The sequence below is a fragment of the Spermophilus citellus genome (assembly GCF_964194105.1).
Source record: "Spermophilus citellus genome assembly, chromosome: 17".
Lineage (NCBI taxonomy): Eukaryota > Metazoa > Chordata > Mammalia > Rodentia > Sciuridae > Spermophilus > Spermophilus citellus.
Genome location: NC_138199.1, coordinates 11876322 through 11900961, shown reverse-complemented (window position 1 = coordinate 11900961; position 24640 = coordinate 11876322). Strand labels below are relative to the sequence as shown.

At 48.2% G+C, this 24640-nt stretch overlaps 1 protein-coding gene across 10 annotated transcripts in view; it reads right to left on the bottom strand.

The window, feature by feature from the left end:
- Nucleotides 1–311: 311 nt before the first annotated feature.
- GAS7 (growth arrest specific 7) overlaps nucleotides 312–24640 on the bottom strand; it is a 224530-nt gene continuing 200201 nt past the window's right edge. For all 10 annotated transcript variants that reach the window (XM_081272599.1, XM_081272597.1, XM_081272602.1 and 7 more), the window contains 8 exons: nucleotides 21716–21831; nucleotides 18838–18912; nucleotides 13952–14030; nucleotides 8903–9031; nucleotides 8015–8138; nucleotides 4066–4145; nucleotides 2678–2776; nucleotides 312–1996 (listed from right to left, as the gene is read on the bottom strand). In XM_081272599.1, coding sequence (XP_081128725.1) covers nucleotides 1883–1996; nucleotides 2678–2776; nucleotides 4066–4145; nucleotides 8015–8138; nucleotides 8903–9031; nucleotides 13952–14030; nucleotides 18838–18912; nucleotides 21716–21831 — 816 coding nt within the window. In that variant the 3' untranslated portion in view covers nucleotides 312–1882. The remainder of the gene's footprint in view (nucleotides 1997–2677; nucleotides 2777–4065; nucleotides 4146–8014; nucleotides 8139–8902; nucleotides 9032–13951; nucleotides 14031–18837; nucleotides 18913–21715; nucleotides 21832–24640) is intronic.

The window sequence follows — 24640 nt, the reverse complement described above, 5'->3', positions numbered from 1 at the left end:
GGGGACCCTCAAATGAGAATATAAGAGGACAAAGCCAAGGAGCCGCACTGCACCCAAAAGATCTGTTAATTATCAGGCTGTTGGCTTTGATGTTCGAAAATCATCTATAGTTTACTAAGCCACACAGCAATTACCACTAGCACCCATTTTTTAGAGCAAGAAGCCAAGAAATATCCTAAAATTGGTAGCTGGTGTCAAGAGTGGTTTTCCATCTTATGCTGGACAGATCCTGCCCCCTCCATGATTGTGAACACCTTCACGTTGGCTTTTGTGCTTGGGATGTTTTAGTTAAAAAAAAAAAAGTGACAAGATCTGGTTTGCTTTAGTATATTGAACATCTTTCTAAAATAAACTATGAGAAAGCCATTCTAATCCAATGGAAGAGATGCTGAAGGATTCAAGATTAACATCCATTATTAGCAATGTTAAAACAGAGGGAAAGATCCGTGAATTGGGCTCGTAGGATTCTGCCCCCATGGGAGACGGAAGGGTCAAGCCAAAAGCCATCCATGGGAAAGATGAAGAAAGGTGGGCTCTCAGGACAGGGGTTTCTGGCTAGAAGCTGTTCCTTGCTCACTGGGTCAATATTTTCTCCCAGCCCCCTCAGGCTGATTCTCTAGGCTAAGATGGTGTTTGCTGTAGTTGAGAAAGAAAGTGGCGGGCTGAACCCAGGGGTAGTGCTGAAAAGCTTCCTGAGTCACACTTGGCTCAGGCTCCTGCAGGGAAGATGGACAGAGGGACAGCTTGGTGCAGGGCTCTGGAAAGTTTGGAGGAGCTGGAGGTTCAGGTGGCAGGACACACCTGGATAGCAAGGAGAGAGAGAGTCTGCAATGCTCATACAGCAGTCCAAACCCTATCTTGCATAAGCAGATGGAGTCTGACAAAGACTTGCCCTAACCTGTCTCCCATGTGGGACTGACCTAGCCCTATTAAGCCCTTGGAGGGCAGCGTGGGAGAGCCGGGGTCACGGTAGCCCAGTGTTGGACAGGACACCATGGGAGACAGACCCCATATGGTTTCTGGCTCATCTCCATCTCTCAAAGCTTTTGGACACGCACACAGCTGAAGGTCTCCCTGGCGGAGAACTTTGGGCAGGGGTGGCAGGGTGGGGGTGGGGACTGCCTTGAGAAAGCAGCTGCGGAATGGAGGGATCGGGATTTTCCAGAGACTTCAGAGATGATGCCTGGTCTGATAGGAACCGTGATTCAATGCTCCGACTTGGGGCTAATTTGCCGAATGAGGTAGTTCCATCCTGACCTCTCTGGGCAGGGTTGGTCAGGGAAGACAGAAAACAGGCCTTCCCAAGACCCACGGGAATGAAAAGTGGCCAAGAAAAGCCAGATTTGGGCTCCCAGAACGCAATGAGAAAAATAGAGAGAGGGCCGTAAAGGATTCTAGGTGCATGCTGAGCTGACGGCGCCTGCTATCCATGACTCTGATCCTGACATTGGCTTGGAGGCAGAGACAGCCCTTCCCTGATCTTCCAAAGCCCCGGGAGATAAAGGGACCAGGTGAAGGATGGGCTTTGGGGCATCCAAGGGCACAAGTATGTGACGGCCACCCCTATGGAACTCAGCAGGGACCACAAAGTTCCAGCCTCAGTTTGTTCTCAGAGCAACAAGCACGGCACGGGGTTTGGGGGGGCTTCAGTCTTGGAGACAAGGGCGGGGTTGCAGGTCTGTCTTCTTGGCCTGGGAATATTTGGGATTCCCCAGCTGAGCCATCCAGATCACCCTTCTGGAATTGCCAGCTCTCTCCTCTCTCCTCAGTGGACAGGAGAGTGGGTGGGAGGGCAGCTTCACCGAGCGGGAGCCACCACCCCCTCTCCACGGGACCCCCAGCCCCTCTCCTGGGCAGGACCCCCGGGGCCGCACAGGCGTGTCTAGATCTCCATGTCCACGGGGCGAATGTTGCCCGTTTTGTGCTCTCTGACCCACAGCTCTCTGTCTTTGGCCGGGTCCACTTTTCGAAGCAGTTGGTCCACAGGCTCGACTGTCTGCAAGGGACAGAGAAGAGGGGACACTGTCAAAGTTGGGGGGATGTTTCCTCTGCACTACGCTGCTCTTGCCCAAGCTCTGTTCAGAGCAGTGTCTTTAGAATGCTCTAGGGCCCCATGGGAAACCTATCTGAGAGTCACAGTGTGCAGAGGGTTATGAGAGCCAGCGCCCGGAACTGGTCCTGACCATGTATATCCTGCAGAGCCCAGGCCTGGCTGAGAGGGCAGCATGCCTTGGAGGCTCAGTAGCCTGTGACCTTTTCCTCCATACGTCTCCATACCCACTACCAGAGAACAGAACAAATGCAACTTTAGCATTAGGTACTTTAACTATTTCTAGAAGTTGTATTTTTGACTCATTTTGCTTGAGAAATCTGCCCAGGGAGGTAATGATATCTTTAGCTATTTTAAATATGGTTAGCTTCTCTCTCTTTAGGTAAATAGCTCACCTGTGCATACTTCATGTGCACAGGATGGATCATCACATGGACATCCAGGAATCCTGATAAATCTAACCCAAGACATGACTCAGAAGGAGGGACACCTGCCCACTGTCTGCTTCAGAAATGATTCATTTGCAGCAGCCACTTAACCTGCCATGACATATAGCCAGGTGGCTCTCCCCTGTCCCCCTGACCCCCAGGGGTCTCATCAGCCTCTGCCCCAGGGTGGGGAACTCACGCTTTGGTTGAACATGTCTGTCTCATGCCGCAGCTGTGTGTACTGACACAGATGTTGCCGGATCATCTCCACCCTCTCCACCTCCAGCCGCTCCAGCTCCTGCAGAGGAAAACAAGACCAGAGACCTCTGAGAATATCCCCTAACTTTGGGTCCTTCCCACCAAGCAGGTTCCAAAGCACCATGTACCCCAATGCACGAGTCACTGGCTGCTGAACCCCAACCCCTCTTGACTTTCTGGGCTCCAATAAGGAACGTGCCCACCTCTAGCGTGAAGGTGAAGGTTATGAGAGCAGCTGCTAGCTTACCCTAAAAGCAAGGTACAAAAAGCTTTCTATGCAGTATGTAATTGTTCTCGATATAATTTTAAGAGATTCTGCGAGATTTCTGAGCAAGGGAACTGACACCTAGAGAGGGAATACCACGTGCCCCAGGAGATATAGAACCATGGGAAGAGCAGGATTTAAACCGTGTTCTTCAGATTCTACAAGCCCAGCCCCAGCCCTTGCACCCTGATGGGGTAGAACAGGGACCAGATAGATGCAGGGGCAGGAGTGGAGCAGCCATCATCAAAGGAAGAGTGGAAAAGGCTTGTCCTTCAGTGTCTAGATGGTTCTGTGTCTCTGGAATTTAGGGGATCAGGCTGTTACTCTATACGTAACTAGGTCACTGTCCAGGTGATTAATCGGGAAGGGGGATAAAGCAGGGGACTTAATTAGGAGATTAACAAGGGGGTAAAACAGGTCACTGGTAGAGAGGCCTTTAATCTGCCCTGGTGGGCTGACACCTGGGGAAGCCAGCCGCTCAGGGCTGTAGGAAGAAGGGATGAGTAGCTGCTATGATGTCTCTTCTCCCCTCTGGCCAAAGTACCAGCCACACTTCACTGTTTCACTCCAGCAGGTCCTGACCAACATGGAGATACTCAGGGGCTGGGGTTGGGGCAGAATGCTTGCCTAGCACGCGTGAGGTACTGGGTTCGATCCTCAGCGCTGCCTTGGTCAGAGTACCCCCTACTCCCTGCATGGCTCCTCCTACCATACCCGTTCACATGCCTTCTAAGGATCTCCAGTGAGTGGGTGGGATGGGGGTTGGGGAGTTGTCTTTCTACTAACGGGGCCACTCTCTGCTCAGTTAGGGAGGTTTCTGCTTGATCCTAAGCCCTCAGTAGATAGCCCAAGGAAGTGACAGCAACACCCAGCCTTTGGCTGATTTCATACAATAGGAGACACTAGGGATCTGAATGCACAGACAGGTCCAGATTGAGTTCTGATCCCAACCCTGGAATAGTGACCACTTTATGGTCACTTCCACTCCATGCCCACCCTGTGTCTCCCACCACCCACCCAGGGCTCCCTGCGACTGGCATGCTCAAGTGTCTCTGATCACATACCAAAGTGGTGGTCACCATCTCTTCAAACCACTTGGACTGGGCCTGGTTGTAGAGGTCCACACAGCGCATGAGGTCATCACCTGGAAGAGCCAGCGGCCTGTCATGCTCTGTCACACACTGTCCCACACACAATCCCACCACGATGCACTGCTTTCCCCGTGTAGTTCAATGGCAGAGCACTTGCCTAGTATGTCTAAGGCCCTGGGTTTGATCCCCAGCACCGCAAAACACAAACCAAACCAAAAAACCCAAAAGCACCAAAACATGCATCACAGTGCTACACACAAACTTCAGAAGAGTAGCCACCTGGGGAGATAGGATGAGCAGTAGGGAATGAGCTCCTTCTGTATCATTTTCTTTCATAATAGATGAGATCTGAACAAATGTAACTATCAAATCTTGATGGCTAGTGTATCACTTTCTCTAACCATATGCATGTTTGAAACATTTTATATTTAGAGTAAGAGCAACCTATGAAGTAATTGCAAACATTACTCAGTGTACTAGCACCCTGGCACCTTACTATGTAAAACAAAGTTCATGGACCAGCAGTATCCGTAACCTTTTCCCCAGGGAGCTGGTGGGAAATGCAGAATCCCAGGAGGTGTCCAAGATCAACAGGGCCAGAAATTGCATTTTCAGCAGACCCTACGGTGATGCTTGCACAAATTATAGTTGGAGGAGCAAGTACTTTGGCACACATCTACATTTCACCTGATGGAAATGCGATGTAGTTGCAATCAGTTTCCTAATATGCAGTTTCCTAATCATTGCAGGACTGGAAATTGGACCCTTCTGAATAATGCCAGTGAAGAGCATGGATTCTGGAACCAGGATGCCTGTGCCGTAAGCCTAGCTCTACTATGGGTTAGCTGTGTGACCTTGGACATGTCAACTAGCCTGCCTGTGCCCCAGCAGAAATGAAGATGAAGACATCTATAAAATGGGTATATCAGTTGTACCTTCATTAACTATGCCAATACATGCAAAGTATTAACTATGCAAATACATGCTGAGAACAGAGATTCGCAAAGATAGCAAAGTATTAACGTCAGCTATGGTGGCGACGATGGTGATGAAGAATTCAAATTTAGCCCCCAGGAGCATCTGGATGGATGCCATCCCTCCAGCAGCCTTGCAAAACATGAGGGAGAGGAGGAAAGGGAAAAGGAGCAAAAAAGGAGTGGCAGCAATTTCTGAGTAGCAGGCTGTCTGGCAAAATGGCAAGGAGCAGAGCCTTTGGAATAAGAAGACTGAATTCTGATGTTGCAATGCCACCACGGTCACACCTAGCTCATCCTTGCTCCCATTGGTTTTCTCATTCACAAAGTACCTCCTTACAGAGACTGTGACATCACCTTCCAGAACGTAGCCTGAGGACAGACACAGTAAGTACAGTAGGTATTCAATAAAGGTAGTTCTCTCTCTCTCTCTCTCTCCAGTGCTGGGGATCCAACACAGGGCACATACCCTTTATCACTGTGCTACCTCACTCCCACCCCCAGAATAATTTCATGCTACAGAAATAAGATTCTGTATCATCTGATGGAAATGCAATGTAGTTGCAAGAATCAGAATAAGGGTAACAAAGAAATAAAGAATAGGTAAATCAAGATGTTTGCAATAAGGGTAACAAAGACCTTGCTCTTGAAAAATGTAAAGATTTTCTTTGAGACAACTGTTGGCTCAAAGATGAAATTAACACCACAATAGTGAAATGTCTTGAGAATAGCAGAAATGAAGACACAAATTAGATGCTGTGGGGTGTGGTTAGGGACCTGGGCAGAGAAAAAAGAAATGTCTGGTGGGTTGAATATTTCACTGTTAAAAATAAAATCAAAAATAAATACCTCAACACTCTCTCCCCACATAAGGTCGAAGCTGATTCCCCGCCCCACCCCCATCTAAATGCCACAGGGAAAAGATGTTATATACAAAAATAGCAACAAAAAGCCAGGTAAACACACTTTTTAAAAAAAATGACCAAAAAAAAAAAAAAAAAAAAAAAAAAAAAAGAACCCAGGGCAAATATTTGTGATTCAAAGGGTTAATCTCTATAGAGAATTCTTATCAGTAGTAAGAACAAGACCTCAAAAAGAAAGAAGGAGACAAGTTAATTAGATGACAGAAAAGTAAGTCAGAAATAATTTGTATTTTTAAATGTTCAACCCTGATCAGAGAAAAACAAAATAAGCAAAACATTTTTCAGCGGCACACCAATGATTTCAAAGCATACAATACTCTAAGGTTTAGGGAATAGGTACTCAGAGATACTATAGGTGGGTACCTTCTCTGGTCAGCAATTTGGAAATATTCATTGAAATGAAGAAAAACCTTCAACCCAACATCAAAATTCTCTCTATATGCAGACCTGGTCTTACACATAAACAAATTTACAGTTCTGATTAAAATCATGGCATTTGCAGGTAGATGGATGGCATTGGAGAAGATAATGCTAAGTGAAGTTAGCCAATCCCCCCCAAAAAACCAAATGCTGAATGTTTTCTCTGATATAAAGAGGCTGACTCATAGTGGGGTAGGGAGGGGGAGCATGGGAGGAATAGATGAATTCTAGATAGGGAAGAGGGGTGGGAGGGGGAAAGTAGGGGGTAGGAGGTTAGAAATGATGGTGGAATGTGATGAACATTATTATCCAAAGTACATGTATGAAGACATGAGTTGCAGTGAATACACTTTATATACAACCAGAGATATGAAAACAATGTGTTCTGTATGTATAATATGAATTGTAATGCATTCTGCTGTCTTATATATAAATAAATAAACAAATAAAAAACAAATTAGGGGAATGATGAAATCAATTTGGATACAATCATATAGTCAGACATTGGGCAATTGTTTAAAAATCTGAAATGCATAGATGGATGCATAAATAGATTTAGAGGAAATGAAATGGACTACTTCTAAGATGTATTAACTTCAGAATGCAGAGTATAATACAATCCAATTTATATACAGTTGAATATTTAAAAAGTGAAAGCACCCTGAAGTATTGATGGTGATTATTTTTGGCAACTAACATTTTATACTCTCATATGCTGATTATTTTGACATATACGGTTTTGCAGTATTAATTTTATTTTTAATAAATTAAACTAATTTATGTACAACTTTTTCCTCTCTGGGCTCCACTCCCAATAAATATATTAGAAATTTATAACAATGCTTCTGGATCTAGTAATTTATTGTGATGCATTATAAGAATCTGTATATTAAATATTATGTTTATGCCACATTAGTTTTGGCTCCCGTTATTTCTGCCCTACTTTATTACAAAATGTCTGGAAGGTGGTTGCTTTGTTTCATAATGAAATCAATTGTAACAGTTCATCAGAAGTTGAGATGAAAGCGACCTAAAGATCATTCAGGCCATAATTTCACAGCACACAGATTAATTCCAGAGGCAATATGCATTGCTCCTGCCTGTTGCGAAACTTGATTTCTTTCAGAAACAGTTACTTTGTTTTTAAACATTTTCTAATCATCCTTTCCCTTCCTCCTTGTGTATTGGCTAACTTTGACCACTAGGTGGCAGCAGACACCAGTACGCTGGGAGAAGGGGTAGAGCCTGAAATCTGGTGGTTATTTAAACAAAATGCAAGCAGGGGCCACTGCTATATCTCAACCCTCTGGGTGGCACTCCCTGGGGAGAAGGTGCAGCTTATATGGTTGAATAAAGATCTGAACTTCTGTGGGCTTTAATCAGGGACTGGGCCCTGGAGCTCTTGGCACAAAGAAGAAATGTAGAACTTAGGTCAGAAAAGGGCATTGCTGGAGAGACCATGAGTCCTCTAACCCCCTACCATGGCCTGGGAACAGCCTGGCCTGCTTCCCTCCAATCCCTGGATGCTGGGTAGAGGTGCTGGGCACGCCCTCTCCTGTGTGCTAGTTAGGGTGACCAGCCCGGGTGGGAGGCCCAGGGGCTCACCAGCCTGTGTGGACTTTCTCCGTGCCTTCTTGATGTCCTCCTCTGTCTTGTTGCTCAGCTTGATCTCCAGCTGCTGGGTCTTCATCTCCAGGTCTCTCTGCCGCTCTGTGAGGGCTTTCCGGGCCTGGGGTCCAATGACATCAAACAAAGAAGCTGTTATAAAGCTTGCAGCCTGGGGGTGGGGGGCTCAGAGCCCACGAGGCCCAGCCTCCCTTTTTTTGGCTCAAGTCCTTCATTTTCTGTTTGCATGGATGATGCCACAGTGGCCCCAAGGGGCCAGACAGTCCCAGTGCTGCTACCCAGCTAACTGGCGGCAACGGAGCCCACAGACCAGCTCCCCTCATTCCTGCTGGTGACACCAGGCATGGCATTCCAGAGCCTCGAGCCCCCTGTGCCCCTCATAGCACCCGCCCGCCCTCCTCCTGGTTCCTTGTGGTGGCTCACTCTCTGCCAGTCAGTGGAGACAGCTGGCTGGGTGTTGGGTGACTGCTCTCTAGGGCCTGGGCTTAGTCCAGGGCTGCCACCAGTAGTCCTGCCCAAGATGTGACTAACTGTAGAAAGATGAGCTATATGGGGCCTCTGGAAGTGGGTGATCAACCAGGAGAAAATCCGCAGGAGGGTCCCAGACACGGGGACCACACATAGCAGCACACTAGGCTTGATGTCCCATTAGCCTTTGGAGCAGTCATCCGAGGTCCACGGAGAAGTGTCTCCTGCCTGCCCTCTGGATGGGTGGGGCTCTCAGGTGGGCCATGAGGCTGGGATTCCCTCATCTGGGGACAAGGGCCCCTGTTGTGGCACCCAGAGTCACAGCTGGTTTCCTGGCCCACCCTGTTCTGGCAACCCCCGCCTTCCCCCCACTCCCACCCCAGCGTCCTGGCCTCTCACCTTCTCCACCGACGCGTAGCGGCTGGCCAGCTGCTTGCGGAGGTCAGCGATATGGTGGTCACACTTTTTCATGTCTTTCTTGAAGTTCTCACGAAAGTTCATTAGGGGCTTCTCTACCTCGCTGTGAAGCTGTGGAGGAGGGTGGACAGGACACTCAAGACCCAGGGCATTAGCTGCAGTTGGTGGGGACCGTTCTTCCTCTTTCCCCAACAGGTGAAAGAGTGGGGCTGGGGCAACAGCCTGGGGGGACTGGAAGGCTAGAGGTGAGTGGCGGCTCACCAGATGCAGCAACTGTAGCTCTGAGTGGGTGACCGGAACCTTCGGATTCCCCCACCAACTAACTCCTTCCTCCTCCAAGTTTTCACGTCTTTACTTTTTAAAACTTTTCATTCAAAGTTATTTTTTTTTACTGTGTATACTGATCATGCACAACAGGTTTTGAAATATGTCATAGGTATGTAAGTGGTGTGTCATTTAAGGATGGGGACAGACTCTGAAATGCGTTGTTAGAGTCTGTTGTTCTTTCACCATCACACAGTACACTTACACTAAGACAGCTATGACATCACTACAACAACCTCTGGGACACCACCATTACAGACAGAAACTTCCTGACTCTAAGTATACACGGTGACGTAGCTTAATGGAGTTAATTCACACGTGCACCATCTCCCACACTTGCTTGTGTGCCACAGTCTCTGGTACAGCTTTGCTTGGGTGTCCCTTTCTAAACCGGGAGCTTTCTGGGGACAGAAACCATGTCACCCATCTGTGTCCCCAAAAACTTAGCACAGTGACTGCTAGGCAGCTCAATAAATAACTGTGAGAGGGTGCTGTTCAATTAGGCGATCTCAGATCTTTCTATTCATCCAACATCTGCTAGGTGCCATGTGCCTGGAATACAAAGGTGATCTGGATGTGGTCCAAACCTCGAGGAATTCAGAGCCAGGGACAGCCAAGGTGGTGAGCAGACAGTCTTCCTGTTGGATGACCTCCAAAGACTAACAGAGAGCCAGCCACCCAGGTACCATGCTCCTCCTGATACCAATTGTGAGTGTCTCCTGTTATTTATTCTTTTGAGCCCTTGAAACTTTCCTCATCCAGGAAAACACCACCACCTGGTGGCAATTTTATTAGGAGGCTACAAACTTGAGAACGCACAAGAAGAAATGAATCCCTTCCCCTATTGCCCTGGTTTAAATGTGTTCCCCAAATTCCAGATGCTGGAAACTTAATCCTCCAATTCACAAGATGGTATCTGGAGGGGGCTTCTGGGAGGTAGTTAGGAATACACGAGGCCATGAGTGAGATAGTCAGGATGGCCCTGGTGGCTTCGTAAGGACAGATCTGAAAGGACACATACTTGCTCTGTCTTGCTGTGGGATGATACCCTCTACTGTTACAACACAGCAGGAAAGCCCTCTGGATCTTGGGCTTCTCAGCCTCCAGAACTTTGATCGAAATAAACCTCTGTTCTTCATAATGTACCCAGTCTCTGGTATTTAATTATAGACAAAGAAAACGGAGACAATCACGTACACAGATCAGGCAAGATGGTCCATAACTCAGTTACCATGGAACCAGCTGACTAGGGTCTATGAGGGTAGACTCAAAAACTCTGGGGTATCTTTCCGAGGACTTGGAAAACAAGTGACTGCCAGACTTTCCTGTGCCCGGGAGTGACCTGAAGGAGCTCCTTAACATTCAAGACTCACGGGTCCAGCCCCAGGTTGTGTGGTCTGGGGAAGGGCCCCAAACCTGCCAGTACCTCCAAGTCTTTCCCCAAACTCCAAACAACACACAGGAAATAAAGCTACTAGTTGTCCGAAGTGATTCAACTGTGCAAGTGAGGACCCATGGATTCTCCAACTCTCTAGCTATACAAAGTTCTTTTTAAAGACATAATTTATTTTCTTTAAACAAGATGGCTTGGTATCTTTTAATACTCATAGTTGAAATCAATTTACTGGGTCAGGAGCAGATGTTTTGGTGAGAACAGACCAGACTTGGATAGAAAATATCTGAGTGCATTTTAGGTAGAAGGGTTTAATAGTCCTGTGAAACATTCATCTTGGCCACATGCATGTGTGGCTATCTGTGTGGACATGGGAGTGGGTACCTGCATGTGGACCTGTGCGTACCCAGTAACTAGGTGAAGGGCGTTCCCCGGGGTCACAGTGGCTGACCTGATTCAAACTCTTCGTTTTGCACAGGAAGAAAAGAAACCCCAAGGATGCTGAGTGTCTTGACCGACGTCACAAAGCTTGTTAGGGACAGCTCTGAGCTAAAACTCATTATCCTGCTTCCCTTGTCCCCAGAAATCTTCTGCTGAATGCAAGGCTTCTCCTGCATGATTAGATTTTCTCCCGTCAAAAGGAATTTCTCTTTTCTCCCTTCTTGGGCAGGAGCCTGTGGCAATACCGATTCTTTAGTGACCTGTTGCTATTAGCAATGGTCTGAGCGGGTTGACGGGAGAAGCCGAAAAGATTGCTATGACAAAACTGCATTTTTAAAAGAGCTTTTACCCCTGACACAGACTATTCAGAGCAAAATTTCCAGGCACCTTTTAGAGCAGACATGAAAATGGGTTTTGCGCGTAGGAAGCCACATTATCCGTGGCAGACACACAAATCCTTGGAGCCCCTTTCTCAAGAAATTGCCGTGAGACCACTAGGAGGCTACTTCGATGCTCTAAGGCCACCAACACAGATGGATGGATGGACAGGCTAGAAGTAGCAGAAGCTCTTGTGGCAAAGTCTGTTTTGTGTGGAACATTTGTCATATTGCTGTGGTCAGCTGCATGGTGACATTTGTGCTGCTTCATGAAAACCAACTTAAAATGTTCTGAGCGTTTGGAGGGATGGTTTGCACCTCGTTGCTGTCACTCCTCGGGGAGGGCAGAGTGCTCCTTGAGGAACCCAGGGCCTTCCCCAGCTGCTGGACATGAGCTCTGCCACGGAGCCACACCCCAGCCCCAGGGTCTTGTTTAAAAGCCACTCCCCTACTGAAGAGAGGGCGTGTCCCAAAGCAAAATGGGGATTTAGTTTCCCATTGGCTCCCTCGATAGTTAGGTCCACTTGGAGGCGTGACCGTGGGCTATGAGTCCTCTCTGCCCTGCTCAGTTGTGAGGCTCTTTTGTGTGATGGTTGATAAGACGGAGAGGGATGGATTATATCCAGTACCCTGTCACTACCTACCACTGCATGGGAGGGTGTCAACTGCTAAACAATAGAGAGTCAGAGGTCCCTCTGATGGAGTAAATGCCACTAAGAATCTTGGGGATCCAACAAGCAAACTGAAGCTCCCAGTCATGCACAGCCCTGCTCCTGGCCCCGCCCCATAGCCAAAGCCCTGCCCCCAAGCCAGAAGAGCGGCAGCCCCAGCCCCCACCCCAGCATTCATCTCACCAGTCAGTGGAGGTTAGGGGCCAAGACAGAAGAAGGGACACCTTGGGGGTTGGAGCTGCCGCTTAAAAACTCACTGTTTTGTATACAGCACACCAAAGACACCAACCCATGGAGCTACCTTCTCTAGCACAGATTGGAGCAATCTTCCCAGGAAGTGCTTGACCTAACTTGAGCTGTGCTTTCATTAGCTGTGAACTTGCACGCCTTGCTAGGTGTCGGCTCAATCCTGGGGCGCTCATGCCTTTTAGAAGCAAGGAGCTGCCAACCCAGCCCAGCTTTCCTACAAAGCTCTTATGGTCTCAGTCCTTAGAGTCATTCATTCTGTGTGCAGAGGACCACGATGGGTTACAGCGGGGAGACCTGGGCATATGGACATATTCCTGTGCTCCAAGAGTACACATCGTTCAGTCCCCAGGGCGGAAAATTGCAACTGCAAGTGAGAATAGAGCTGAATGTGAGCCCCAGGAAGAGCCACGTCTTTGAGGAATGTCACCAATATCACCATCATATAAGGAGGAAAGTATTTAAATATCGGGCAGGGGTAGGGGCTCACAGAATTCAAGCCCTCTACTGGAATGTCCCCTTGGGCTGCTATATATGACTGGTGATGGTGGGATGACAGAAGGAAGCCAGAGTCACCAGGATAGTGCCCCTCTTGAGGGTCTCTCTTTAGAAGGCAGGCATTCTAATGGGTATCTCCATCAGTCATGCACACTTTAGTATGAGTTATCTCAATGAGACACTTAGTTTATGTTTTACTTAAAAAGTAGCTGAGAGCCAGAAGAATAATATTGGAGGTATGAGCCAGGGAGTAGAGATGGCAGGGTCACTGAGAAATCTTGAGACAAACAGATCTGAAAAGATGGGGTGAGGAAGAGACTCTCAGAAGGCTCCATGCATTCATGACTTCAGAAAATATTTGTGAAGCACCTACTGTGGGCTATCCTGATCCCTGAGAGTGGAATGAGAAGGACAGAAACATCCCTGTCCTCAAAAAAGTCCTGGTGTTTAGTGTCTTTAGAACCAAATGAAAGGAAGGTCATTTACCCATTCTGAAATTTTACAGCAACAAATAGTTTTCTCCCTTGGGCACACTCTAGTATTTCCAGACACCAAGAAGATACAGAACATGGCAGTCCATTTCTCTGAAAGTCTGGCAAAGAGTGCCATCACTCAGGGGTCTACTTTAGAAACTGGAGGGTGTCTCTGACTCCCACAGATGTACACAGAACACCAAGTAGCTCCCAAGAACAGAATGATAACTTTTCAGGAGTTTTCTTGAGCTAACCATGAACCATAGCCATTATTACAAATGAAATTATGTGAATTTACACTATTTTAAAAACCAAGGTAATAAATAGCAATTACTATCTGCTATTCATGTTGTACTATTTATTATCCAAGCCCTGGGTACAGACTGCTGGTTATTGATGTTACTTGTCTGCATCATGAAAACACTGTTTAATGATGCCCTAGTGTGCACCTTTTCCGACTCTGTCTTCAGCGACTTAAATGTGGTAGCTTGAGATTTACACCATAGGAATCGGGCAAACACTACAATCTGGAGAGACGGTTGCTAAACATGTATCAGGGCACCACTGTGTAAGACCAGCCCAGGTCTAAGCTGCAGGGAGAAGCTTACCTTGGCGGAGAACTTGAGATGAACCTCTGCTTCATCTGCCAGACTCTTCTTCACCTGGGCCCAGGCTTCTCCCAAGGAGCTGCAATGGGTAGGACATTATTAGACTTGGGGGACCCCAGAAAGGGCTGTACCAACCTCAAATCTGAAGCCCCAGCCCATCCTAAGATGATCTCAAGCCTACAACTTGGGAAGGTATATACTATTCTAAGACTTTGGATCTGGAGGAGGCAGAGGCCAGGCACAAACTATCTAGAGGGCCAGATTGAACCAGCAAAGCCAGGGTGAGCTAGCTTACAGTCCCCAGTGTCTTGACATCACCACCCCTGGTTTGCTAGTGAGGTGTACAAATGTCTGCTGGTAAATCAAGAAAGGTAGACACAGATTCATTTTCAGGGAAAAATTCCTCTGGAATGGAAGGTACTGGGCAACCTGCTTACAAGCAACTTTGCAGCTGCTTGGCTTCCAGGAGAGGCACAGATGGATCCTTTGGGTCTAGGGACATGACAGGTACAGCCACATGTGGAGAAGGCCCCCCGGCACATGCTCAGGAGTGTGGCTCTCTGGCACAACTTCTGGGCTTCTGGGTTATGTGCCTGACTGCTGCCCATAGCTTACAAGAGAATGGCCAAGTCCTCTTTGTGAAATCCCCTCTCCACTCCAGAGAGATGCTTCCAATAGATGAAATCTCCCGAGATCCCAGAGACTTTCAAAGGGACATGACAGCTTTCATTATCCGGAACTCCTCAACCTCACTGACCATTCCAAATGATCCCCTGCCTCCTGGCTCCCAACCTCTTCAACCCAGCCAGTAAATCCAGGCTGAAAGTTCAGTTGGCTTCATTTTATCAAAAAGCCACTTCCCCCAGAGAATTCATTCAACTTGAGTGGGAAAAGCTGATTAAAAGACAGCTCGCTGCGACACTTCTGGGTTCCCAGCCAAGCGGCAGCTAAGAATGACCCAACGGAGCAGAATGATCCCTCTGAGCCAGGGTCCAGAGTGGTGGGAGCACACACTTAGGTGGAGGGAGTTGTCTGTGGGAAATGACACTGATTTTTATCGAAGAGTCTGAGCAGCAGAGAAAGGTCCCCTGGGGAGCCCCACAGAGCAGAACTGGAGTGAGTCTGAGACAATTCCAGCTGTGGACATTTGTCTTTGCCTGAGCTCCAGGAAGCTGGTCGAGGGCATAGGCGGTGGGGGGGGGGGGGAGGCACTGTAGGTGGCCTAGGCATCCTATCTGATCCTATAGGTGGGCAGGAGGTCCAGAGCCAGGGAGGGGTAGAAGCAATTGTGTCCCCCAAAATGTGCGAGGCAACCTTAATCCCCATGTGACAGTGTTAAAGAGATGGGAACTTTGAGACGTGGATCAGGCCACAAGGGCTGTGCCCTCGTGAATGGATTCATACTGATGGACTTTCCCCGTTTTTCAGTGCCGAGGACAGAACCTATGGCCACGTGCAGGCTAGCCAAGTACGCCACCACGCAGAGCCACACCCCTAGCCCTTGGATGAACTGAACAGATAGATGGTGCAGAGACAGCTGTATTTCCACAGGGACAAAAGGAACTTTGACCCTTCCTTCATGCTATACACATGAATGATCTCCAGTAGGATTCTAGCTTTAAAGTAGCTGATTGACACAGAGCACAAATGAGAGCCACAGAAAGGCCCTGGGAGATGTCCAGAGTTTTTCCTATAGAGCTGAAATTTGCTGTCAGCAGAGTGCATGGTAAGGGACTGGCCAGGGACATGTATGGTGACCGGAGAATGTTAGCTCAGGGCTATTGGGAGAAAATGAACAAGAAAGTCTCCACCCAGGACAATGGCCCCACCTCCAGACTAGGCATTTGCAAGTGGAAGGACATTACTCCAAACATTCAGACGAGCCCATCTGAGCCAACGCACCCCGCACGCAGGGCGACCCCTTCCTGGCACTCCTAGCCCCTCAGAGCCACTTCCAAGTGTGTGGAAATATCATCCTGAGCTCTGCTAATATGTACCTTTAATATGTCAATCAAAATTAAAATCATTAGAAATTTTAGAACAAAACCCACTTAGAAATTCTCTCATTTAAAAAACAAATGGACGTCGTTCTGTCCCAAAATATGGTTTGGGGCACGCCAAATCAAAAATGCAATGTGATCCTGTCACAACTGTCAACCAGGAGAGGAAAACGGAGGGCAGAATACATTGAATTCTGTTTATTCACCAGCATGCACGTGTCCTCAGAAAGCCAATCTGAACACAGCGCTCAGACGGCACAAGCCTCTCTAGCCCCACCCCCCCACAGCTTCCTAGATGGCACCCAATTTCTCAGCTTCGTTTTGCACTTGGAGGGTTTCCAAGGTGGGCTGGGTTCAACACCCAGATCTGTGTATAAATGCATAAAAGCATTTTGCACACGTGTGTGTGTGTGGAGGGTGTTCACGTGTGCACACCTAAGTGCCTGCTGGGGGCAGTGTGTGCACGGGGTTACCAGGTGCAATAGTGATGGGGAATGTGCACACGTACAGGCGCGTGGGCTGGTGCTTGTATGTGTGTGTTCGTCTCACGTGTGTGCAGCATGGCGGCTCAGGCCTGGCATGTGGTTTAGGAGCATATGCTGGGTGTGCTGGCAGGACACAGTGTCCCTGGCAGCAGCCCAGGCCCGGGAGGTGGAAGCCGGAAGACTCCGAAGCAGCACAGTGGTTGCAGGGCACGGAGAGTCTTAGGAAAGTCCCTTCCCAGGCAGCAGGGGCTACTTTGCCTGAATGTCCCCTTCAGCATGGAGCAGAGGGGCCAGGAAATAATGAACCCCACTTAGTCTGTGGGAGAAGCAGTGGTCTGTGGGGCTGCCCTGTGGCGTGTGGCTGGCCGGGTTGGTGAAAACCATTCCCAGGAGGTGGTTTGGCTGTGCAGTCAGCCCATGCGGAGGCCTTAATCAAAGCCACATTGATTTGGCAAACTCTGTCTCCTGCAGGATTTCAGGCCACAAAAGGCAGACTTGGACTTGTTGAAGATCACAGCTCTCCCACAAGCACAACCATCCCGCGACAGGATGGCTTCCTTGGGGGGGGGGGGGGGCTTCACTTCCCTTGTAGGAGGACTTCAGAGAGACTTGCCCAGGAAGGTCAGAACAGAGAGGGGACCTTCGGGGACCCCCCCTTCAACTCTTACCTCCCGAGAGTCTTCATTATTATTATTTTTCATTGAGATAAAAATCATGGAACACAAAACGAACCCACTTAATGTAAATAATCTGGTGTTTGGCATGTCCCCAATGTTGTGTGACCAATGACATTTTCATCACCAGTCACAGAGTAAGAATTTGGGCCCTTCCACTTGCTAAGCCCTAATTCCTGATGAGGCTGCTATTTGGGGACCGGGCCTTTAGGGAAGTAGTGAAGGGCTCTATGAGGCTAACGGGTGGGGGCCGGATCCATAAGAGTGTTCCTAGACGGGACTCCAGGAAGCTCCCCACCCCACATGCCAGGATGGGCTGTGTCTGCAGCGAGAAAGCCCTTGCCTCACACCAGCCCTGCTGGCAACCTTGATCTCGAACTTCAGCCTCCAGAACGGTAACAAAATAAATGTCTGAAGTTTAAGCCTCGTTCTGTGATATTTTGTTACAGCAGATTCATCAGACAAATTCCCTAAGACGAAAGCTCTTCTAATGGAGCAGTTTCTCCCGTGCCCCACTCCCCACGTGCCATGGTAATCACTAATCTGCTTTCTGGCCATATGGATTTGTCTACTCTGGATGTTCCGTATAAATGGAATCATATGCTCTAGGACCTCATGATGTGTCTGGCTCCTATCCTTTAGCATAATGTTTTTGAGCTTCATAAACATAGTAGCACATTTCAGAATTCGATTCCTTTTTATGGATGAATAATACTCCATTGGATATCCATGGCTAGGCATGGTACTTACTATTTAACTAGTGGACTCATTCATCCCTTGCTGGACTCTGGGTTGTTTCTACCTTTTGGCCATTGTGAACAGTGCTTCTCTGCTTGCTTGAATTTTCAATTCTTTCGGGTATAAAGCTAGGATGGAATTGCTGGGGATGGAGTAATTCTATGCTTAAGCTTTTTTGAGGAACTGCCAGTCTGCTGTCCAGAGGGACTGGCATTTGGCATGCTGCCAGTGATGCATGAGGGCTCAGACTCTGTTAACAGAGCAGAGAAGGCTGGGCTGAGCGTTGGTCCCGCCCATGGAAGTTGGGAGGGTCCCAGAGGGAGCAAGAAGGGAAGCCTGGGCCTCAGGTCCACAGGAGAGAGTTCCAAGGGGCCAGGCATGAAATCCTCTCATGCCCAGTTTCCTCCCATCCTGCCCTCAAAAGAAGGGGATCTGGAGGTAGGCATCTAAGGCTGTTGCCCAGCTACAGGGGAGAGGGCAGGGGGGATTCTGACATGCTCCAGCACCTGGCAGGAGGGCCCTGGGTCACTAGAGAGAAGACAACATAGAAGTCCCCACATATAACATGGACATCCTTACTTTGAGTCATAGGTACCCACCTTGGATGGGCTCAGGGTGCTCAATTTGAGCTAAGTGCATCCTTCCTAAGCCACAGGTGAACACCTTGAACTATAAGCATCCACAATAAAACCTGGGCACCTACCTTGAGCTATTAGCACCCATCTCAAATAACAAGTACCCAGCTTAAGTCATGAGCACCCATCTCAAGCCACGGGTGCCTACTCTGAGTTTTGGTGCCATCTGAGCTACAGGTGCACACCTTCAGTCATGAGGACATACCTTGAGCTATGAGCCACCAACTTGAGCACGGCTTGACCCAGGCTTATGGAGACCTCCCCATCCAAAGCGCACTGTTCCAGTGATGGATGAGGAAGGGTCTTCAAGGTCCCTTCATCCTCCCCAGTCCCATCAATCTCCTCCCAACTCACCCTTCCTCCTGTGCAGCCAAGGAGTTCTGAGAGAGCTTAGCCAAGTTCTTTGCATATTCCTCTTCAATCTTTATCCTGCCAAAGGAGAAAACCCAATACATCAGTTCTCCAGTGCGGGATGGCGGAATGGAGCAGCTGTGTAAAGGAACCACGGGGGTCACGACCGACCGTAAGCTCTGACAGTGTGGCTCTCATTATTTATTGAATAAATGCTTGACACCGTTTGAACCTCTGTCTCTCCAACTGCACAGTGGGACATTTCCGCCTGCCTCCTGGGGCTTATGAAGATGATCACTGTCATTTGCACAGCTCTGGGCAAAAGCCTGGACACACAGGTGCCCTTACCTGAATGAATGCTACTTATGACAGACCCCAGGGATGGATGGCACATGTGTCTCCTTCTGCCTTCAAGCCTGGACTGATTTTTAGACCCTCCCAGATGACCTCAGCCTCTTCGAAGCAAGAATAGAGCATCTCTACCTTCTCCCACCCAATGCCTCTAACTGCAAAGCACTGTCCAGGGCAAGAGTATTTCCATGGAAACCGGTCAATGTCCAGGGCCGCAGCCCGATTCTGCTCCCCTGGGGAGGAGAGCTGCCTTGTGCAGGGCTTCCAGCAGGTTGGCCCTTCACACACTTGCAAGGTGACTCTCTGGGGAGTATTCTGTGTATTGGGCATGTCTGTGTTAAGTGTGTTGTCAAAGGTGTTGCTCACCACCTCAGCGCTCCCTAGGGCCATCATGGGAGGCAGAAGAGCTATGTTATGACAACCGGAGCTGGCCAGAAGGATGGGACCCCCCCCCCCCCCTGCCAGAGAGCCCCTGGGCCGTCATGCTGTACACAGAAAATCCGAGGGGCTGCAGTTTTTGTTTCCTGACCACTCGGGTGCAGAGAGGGTGGCTGACCATGCAGCAACAGCATTTTGCATAATAATGGTCACAGTTTGGCACAGGGACTCATCCTCATTCCTTCTCGCTCTCTTCTATACCTCTAGCCAGTCTCTCAGTCTCCCAGAGCTGAACCCTGGCTCCTCTCTTAGTTCTGTTGCTCCCTTCTCCATTCCCTCTGCCTTCATCTCCAGCCCTCCCAGGATTACACAGACTGCCAGCCTGGACCTCCAGACTGTGGCCAAGGCCTCTTGAAAGCAGATCCAAGCATGTCACAGTGCCAAGGACAGGCCAGAGCAGAGAAGGTGCACCTGCCATCTGTCTCCTGAGCCTCCCCTCCCAAACCAGCCTGCATCACCTCCATCTCCTGCCCTGCTTTCTTTAGTGGAGGCCACAACAAACCAGGGACTGGGTCCCTAGCCAGGCATACTCCACCTCTGCCCCTAGGCTCTGGTCTCTCCTGGCTCACATCCTTTGTAGGCCCCCAAGATGGACTGAGAAAGTTAGAGGAATCTGCATTTCAGCTGGGAAGGCCAGAATGACCTGCAACGGCACAGTCCGTGCATTCGCTAACATTATACTGTTATGAGCATAAACCACGAGCCCGTTCAGACTTTGGCTTAGACAACCCCTTTTCTATTTGCCTGTTTTTATATTTTTGTTTTCTCCCTCCTGAGCAATACAGCCTTCCAATTTCCTACCAGTTTAATGGGTCATAAAATAAAGATTTGATTATACAAATAGAAAATGGGCCTCCTAAGGAGAAGGGTGCTTTAAAATGCCAAAGCATTATTACCTGATTACGGTTGTTATAATAAAAGAAATATTTTTAAAAGATATTGCCATTTGCAATGAATATTTCCAATATGCCTTGGAAATGCTATTTGCAAAATTGTGCCTATGTGTGTGCACACTCGTGTGAATGGTGGGTACGAGGAAGTGTGCGAATATGTGAGCGTGGGTTATCAGAGTCTCAGAGAGGAGCAAGGGGAAGGAGAAGGAACTTCTCTTTTATTCTGCAGCTTTCCTTATTTCTATGGGATTGGATTTGTTATTTCTTCATCAATGTTCCCAAGTTCTTTAGACAAACTACTGGTATCTTCCCCTGAAGGCAGAGGAAGGTTCTACATCCCTTGGCCTGATCAGTTTTGGTTTTGAAGATAAATCAAAAGGTAATACTCCTCTTTTGGATTATAGTGAGGGACAATGCTTCAAAGGAGGACCAGATTGTTGAGAGCCACAGCCCAAGGGGGCCCCAGCAAACTTCCAGCTGCCAGCTGATTGGCTCCTCTGCGGTGATGCTCATTGGGCTGTTTCCCTGCCCTTTCAGACCACAGAGCTGCTCATTGGGGTACTCTTTTGGCTCCGCCCACACGACCCAGCCAATTGGCCTAGAGAGCAGGAGGAGTGTGGGCCGGTAGTGGCAGTTGGGCTCTGAGGGAACTCCTGAAGAGCTCATGTGGTATGGCCTGTGTGTTCTAAAAATAAAGTTCGTTTCTGCTCGACAAGTGGCTTGTGAATTGTGCCCAGCCATACTGCGGCACCAGATAGATAAAGGGGTGAAACAGTTTGTGGGGGAGACACTAGGGAATGGTGGAGACTGCAGCAAAATGGGAACACATGCCCATTCACAGGGCACTGCTGCTGACCTCTAGGCAATTACTGCCTGAGGGGTGAAGAGGCCATCCCATCAACCCTGTGCTTTTTCAAGAGATGCTAGGTATCCAGATTTTAATGTAAAATCTACCAGTATTTTTTAAATGTTGGTTCAAATTTTCAGAAACACTACACAGACTAAAGCCACACAATCTTCCGATCAGATCTATCCCAGAAGCCATGCATCTGGGACCCCAACCTATGTTCTCCTTCGTGCCAACCAGCCCCAAACTGGTCATGCAGTGTTGAGTACCCTTTGACTTTCCTCAGGCCACTGTTTCACGGTGGGCCCCATCTCCAGTCCCTGCAACTGGGTGGGAGATCCAGGGTCTTTACCTCTCTCGGACGAATTCAGACATTTCTTTCTGCATTTGTTTGCCCTTCAGTTGCTTTTGGAGCAGCAGTTCGAACCCAGCCACCGTGCCATTGCCTTGGGGATCCTTCTTATCAGCCTGGGAAGGAAAAAGAAGCCCAAGAAGCATTCAGGTGACATCGAGTGCCCAGGAGAATGGCGTTCAAGGAAGACAGACCCCAGAAAGCACCCACCAATTTGCCTGGCAGTACTGACCCCAGCACAGTGCCGAGCACCTAGTAATGACTCAATTAATGGTCTTGATTATTAGTTGCTTTAAAATAAAAGTCAGGACCTGAGAGAGCCGAGACAATGACTTGGGAACTAGGACCCAATTAATTTTTGTAAACAAATATTCTTAAAACTTCAAAATGAAATGATCTGTTTTATCTGCACTCCCTCAACCACCTGGCACCCCTTTTTACTTTTTCCCTGCTCATCATGCATCCTGTCATCTGTCCACAAGAACCAACTCACTGACCCCTTCGAGGTCCCTGGCTGTCACCAGGATTAAAACGGTGTCCTCCTGCATTACAGATTTTCTTTACCAGGAATCTAAGGTTAAATGCTTTGATTCTTAATGGAAGGAATTAAAATGGGTTTTGATATCACAGAGAGGCACACTGGAGGGAACACATTATTCCCAGCATCTGGAAAGAACCAGGTAACTCATCTCCGCTCACCCACAAGATGACAAGGTCAGGTTCATCCAATCCTAGGCTGTGTCCCCTCTCCTCTACCATATCCCTGGCGATCGGAGCAGCCTGCATCTCTAGGATCTCTTTCAGATCACACATTTAGGACAGAGGACAGGAAAGACGCTGCTGTGCTTACAGAGAATCCCATTTACAATGGTCAGGCCCATGAACGACTTTACGGAGCCTCTGGTCCTGCCCAATTCAAGATCCCTTCCCTCGGCCTCCCTGACCCAAGACCCTCTGGCTATGCTGTTGACATCTCTCATGACAGGACATCAATCACACCCTACGGGGTGAGTCATGTCAGAGTGGGGCTTCTCTTGCTGCTTACAAGTTTCTCCACTGGAGATTTGTGTACTTCACTCTTGACGAAAAAGCAAAGAAAAAATTAAGCAAAATTCTGAGCCCAAATCTGCCTCCCTTCTAAGACTCATCTGCTGCTCCAGGGAAAACCAGCCAGAGAAACAGCTTTAATGACTACTGTTAGCAGAGAGACATTTCTTCCTCCTTCCCCTTTTTTTTTGAGGTACTGGGGATGGAACCCCTAGGTGCTCTACCTCTGAGCTGCATCCCCAGCCCTATTTATTTTGAGACAGGGCCAGGCTGGCCTTGAACTTGTGATCCTCCTGCCTCAGTCTCCAGAGTCACTGGGATTACAGGCATGCACCAGATGCCATCATAAGAGAAGTTTCTATTCCAGAGGAAAATAACTTGATGGTCAGGAAAGAGTAAAGCATCAGAGTCTCCAGAGAGCTGAAATTAAGCCAAGCACCCTGAGTGTCACACCCTCAGATGCCGCTGACCTGCAGGCAGGATCACACGCTCCCTCCAGCTCCGGAAGCTCCCTAAATCCCCCAACACTGAGCTCCAGGCTAGGCTCCCCAGTACCCATTCCCAGGGCTCAAACCCTTCTGCCTCAAGCGGTCTCTTTTAGAGGTGAGCTTTGCAAGTGTGGCTATGTCTCTCCATCTCTGCCACTGCTACCAATCTTCCCAGTCATCTCCACTCACCTCTTAACTTCACTCCTGCCTGCATGATGCATATAACCCAGATCACAGTGCACCTCTCTGCTTAGAACCCTCCAGCAGCTCCCTACTGCAAACAGCAAGAAAACCCATCACCCTTACAGGGGCCTATAAAGTCTTATACACTGATCCCTGCTCCCCCGACTTCTGAGTTCATCTCTCCACATCTGTCTGATGCCAAAGCCTGATCCCACTTCATACCGTTTTAACCTCTGCACAACTCTCTGCTCTTGAAGCCACACGGCTGTTGCGATAGGTACTTTCCCTACTGGTGGTCAATAGGAATCTTTGGATAGCTTCTGAGTATGAATGATTTGGAAGAAAATTTTTAAAAAGCACTTTTGTCTAGTACTCAGCAAATCTAAAAAAAAAAAAAAAAAAAGGACAGATAATCCATTTTGCACAGTGGTGAAAAAGGAAAGGATTTTATTTTTATTTACTTTTCCTCGGGGTCTTTGCAAAAGTTCTCTTTGGAGATGTACAATTCAGTCGTTTTCAATATAACTGCAAGGTGGTACAACCATCACCACTCTCTGATTCCACATCAAGGCAATCTACTTCTGAAAATCATTGCTGACTTTAAAAAATACAAATATCTGGGATTGCCCTCAAGAGTTTCTGAGGTGTAGGACTTTGCATTTATTTCCTAATTTTTTTATTTATTTTAATTATGCCAAAATACAGATCATATTCAACTTCTCATTTTCACCATATTTGTGTGTGTGTGTGTGTGTGTGTAGTTCAGTGGCACTGAGCACAGTCACAGTGTCATGCATCTGTCTCCACCACCCACCCATAGAACTGTTTCATCCTGCAAGACTGAAACTCTGTGTCCATCAAGCAATATGCAAAACTTCTACAAGCACAGAATGTTTAAAGCTGGGGCTCTCGGAACATCCTTGAACCCATCCCTGTTTTGTTGGAAATGGTACTTGTTCAAGGTCATTGACATCAGGTCTGGAGCCCAGATTTGTCCACTGAAGCTAACTCTATAGTCTGTCTTTGCTTTTTTTTGTTTTTTTTTTTCAGTGCTGGGCATCAAACCCAGGGCCTCAGGTGTGCTAAGAAAGCACTCTACCTCTGAGTTAAATTCCCAACCCTTTTCTGCCTTTGCTGAACATCAAAGAAAATGACCTTCAGGTCATGGGCATTCCATGTCGCCATGAACAGAAAACCCCGCTGATCC